General features: G+C 38.4%; 1 protein-coding gene across 1 annotated transcript in view; it reads left to right on the forward strand.

Annotated features, from left to right (window-relative positions):
- Positions 1-3,072: 3,072 nt before the first annotated feature.
- ADAM10 (ADAM metallopeptidase domain 10) overlaps positions 3,073-3,777 on the forward strand; it is a 43,027-nt gene continuing 42,322 nt past the window's right edge. The window contains exon 1 of the mRNA XM_009321605.1: positions 3,073-3,136. Coding sequence (XP_009319880.1) covers positions 3,073-3,136 — 64 coding nt within the window. The remainder of the gene's footprint in view (positions 3,137-3,777) is intronic.

Genomic DNA, 3,777 nt, shown 5'->3' on the forward strand with positions numbered 1-3,777 from the left:
GTAGTCACTCCATCATAGAAGGCCACTAGGTTGGTCAGGCAGGACTTGCCCTTGGTGAAGCCATGCTGGCTGTCTCGAATCACCTCCCTGTCCTCCATGTGCCTTAGCAGAGCTTCCAGGAGGATCTGTTCCATGATCTTCCCAGGCACAGACGTGAGACTGACTGGCCTGTAGTTCCCCAGGTCTTCCTTTTTTCCCTTTCTAAAAATGGGGTTATGTTCCCCTTTTTCCAGTCAGTGGGAACTTCTCTGGACTACCACGACTTCTCAGATACGATGGATAGTGGCTTAGCAACTTCATCTGCCAGTTCCTTCAGGACCTGCAATCAGACATTCTAATCCATTGAAAAGAAACAGAGGCACTGAGAAATTTGTGGTATTAATTTAAAGACAACCTCATGACAATAAATACAGGGAAAGGTAAATTTGTATTTTTGCTTATGAAATTATATTCTTAGTAAAATAACAGATTTTTTTCTTTGTGAAAAATGTAACACTACTGAGACAAAGCTTTGGAATACATTTGTCCTTCATTGGGCCTCCCTGGACCTTGTCAGTATAGATATTTGAAGAAAAATATTGCATGAAATCTCTGAGAATTCTCACGCTTAGGTTGGTCTGAGGTTAAACTGATTATGAGATATCTTGCTTTTTCTTACAGAATTAAGAATTCTGGAGAGAACTGGAGATTTGACTTTCTAATTGATCTGTCAAATGCTGCACTTTGATATTTCTTCAGGGGAAAAAAAGGATGATAGCCCATGTCAAGTTCTTGAAAAATCAAGCACAAACTGAATAATTTGTTCCCTTCCTTAAGGAGGAGGTTGAGGAAGGAGGGCTTTGAAGCTAGGTGAGGACCCACGAACAATAGGGCAAACACTTGTATACACACAATTAAGTAAGAACAACATATGGTAAAAAAAGTAACAGAACAGAAAATGAAAAAAAAAAAAAAGAAAAAGGTTTGTATATGGTGCATGATGCTATACCATTGATTGTAGTTGCCCAACCTTCAGAATGTAGTAGTAAGTACTATGAAATGCAGTTCCTATGATATGGAAACAAATCTTACACTCTTATGAGGATATGTTTGAAGATTACCGATTCAACCTGGAACTGGAAAACGAGCAACTTGCATGTTCTGTATTCTAAGTGTAGATGAGATTGTGTTTGCATACCACAGCTTTCAATAGACAATTCAGGTTTTACGTCAGATCTCTTCATAAATGAAGTGGTTGACAGTTGAGTTTTTGTGTCCTTTTTGTGAAGGATGATGTGTTACAGCTAGTAAAAATGGTGATGATACATTTACTGTACTCAGTTTATCATTGTATCACCACATTGCATCTTGTTCAACTAAAAAGATAGGGCCGACTTGTTTAAATAAAAACCAGATAGTTTACTGAAACACCTTCTGAAGTTTTGGAATATGCTTTATCAAAGGGGTCATGTAGGGAAGAACTTGTATGGAAATTTTTACTAAACATTGACAGTGCTGAAACATTCCTTCTACAAATACATTTGGCAATATATTGCTGTCACAGGCTGCTTAAAAGAAAATTTGACTTTTTGCATAATAAAACTGTAGGAGATAGTGCTTACCTTAGAATAATTTGATACACAAAGTAGTTTCTGTAATGAATAGTTGATTTGTTGTTCAGAAACAGTTGCTTCTATGGAGTTAATAGAGAAAAGACTTGATTGTAAGCTTGTTGGGCAAAGTGTACAGAAGAATACTGCAAGGCTTTGTTTCAAACAGGGTGAATGTTTGCATGCTAGCTACTGATAATGTTATGTATTAAAACATGCAATTACTCCTTGGAGTTTTGAAACATTACACATCACTTAATATCTTTAATTCTTTGCTGGCTTTAATGTTTAGTACATCGAGAAACATGACATAATTTGGGTCGTATATAATCTGGCTTTGAAACCAGAACCACTGAAATGATCTCACTCTTGACTGTAGATTCTAGATATAGATATCTAAATTAATTCCTTATGATTGTATATTTTAAATAGAAACTGTTTAAAAACTGTTTTTCACTGTGTATGTAAAACATACTGTGTGCACTACCTCTGTTGCAAATACACAGTGGTTTGCTCCACAAGTTGTTTTGTGGTGGGTTTTTTTTTCTCCACGTTTTCTACTGTTGGAACTTCTACTTTTTTAGTCTCTGACAACAGTTACTGAATCACTTCCTCTTAATAATTTTGTCCACAACATCTGTGTTTACTTTTGGCAGGTAGATGAAATGTTTTTTATGCATAATGTTCTAGTGCTGGTGTTTGATATCAAAGTGTGGTAAGACTTGCAAAGAGTGTCAGTGTTGAATGTGCAGAGGCAGGGGATGGAGACCTTGGTGGTGGTCAGGATATGAAAATATACTTCTCATTAAATATGTGCTGTACTGTCAATTTATTGTGCATACATTTCTGTGATTGCTTGGTATGTATTAACTAACAAGAAGGTGAATCCTGGCTGGAAACTGTGTACTTATTCGTAAGAAGTGACCAAAATCAGAATTAACCAAATACGTGTAATGTATATAGTGGCTCCTTGTTGGGAGGAAAATAATGCTACATTACCTTCTTTACAGTTTCGGTTCTTATGATTACTGGCCTGTTGGCTGTTTGGTAGGCAAAAGTACATATCAGCAGTATATCTGACAGGTCTCTGGGGAGCACAAGTTTTCTATCCTGTTATTGACCTACTAATACTAACCTTGGAGTGAAAAATGCTGTGTTCTAGTGAAATGTCTAGTGTAAATACAGGGCTGCTATGGTGGTCCTCTGTATGCATATTGGATCTATGAAGAGCTCTCAAATGCTAGTGCCTCTGGTCAGTTCTGCATGTCCCTTGCTCCATCAGGATGGGTGGACCAAAATCTTTCCCTGTTTTCTGTCATGCACTCTTAACATGAGTCAGAAATACTACCTTATAAGGAAGTATCCAAAATAGACAGAACTGAATCTACGTCTTTGGAGATACATCTTTAATGAAACTTTTCCATGTGATAGAACATTCCATGTGATACTGTCGTTGTTTAACCTCAGCCCGCAACTGAGCACCATGCAGCTGCTCGCTCATTTCCCCCCACCCCCATGCGATGCAGGAGAGAATCGGAAGAATAAAAGTGAGAAAACTCATGGGTTGAGATAAGAACCGTTTAATAATTGAAATAAAGTAAAATAGTAGTAATAATAATAGAAGACTATACAAAGCAAGTGATGCACAATGGAGTTGCTCACCACCCGCCAACTGGTGCCCAGCTAGTCCCCGGGCAGTAGTTGCTGCCCCCCGGCCAACTCCCCCCAGCTTATGTATTAAGCATGATGTCACATGATATGGAATATCCCTTTGGCCAGTTTGGGTCAGCTGTCCTGGCTATACTCCCTCCCAGCTTCTTGTGCCACCTTTGCTGGCAGAGTATGAGAAGCTGAAAAATCCTTGACTTAGTATAAACACTGCTGAGCAACAACTAAAACATCAGTGCGTTACCACATTATTCTCATGCTAAATCCAAAACACAGCACTATGCCAGCTACTAGGAAGAAAATTAACTCTATTCGAGCCAAAACCAGGACAGATACAAAATGTTGTGTTGCTAGGTGGCATGATTTGCTCTTAATTTTTCTGGATATTTGGCATGTGGAATATAAACATTTTGAGCAGATACTTCGGTGTCATGAGTGCAGAGTGAAGCTGGAAGTACAGTTCTTCTAGGGAACCGGAAGAAAGATGTTCAGCTGGTGCGCTTTTCATGTTTGGATCAGG

Source organism: Pygoscelis adeliae, unplaced genomic scaffold (assembly GCF_000699105.1).
Source record: "Pygoscelis adeliae isolate BGI_AS28 unplaced genomic scaffold, ASM69910v1 Scaffold183, whole genome shotgun sequence".
NCBI lineage: Eukaryota > Metazoa > Chordata > Aves > Sphenisciformes > Spheniscidae > Pygoscelis > Pygoscelis adeliae.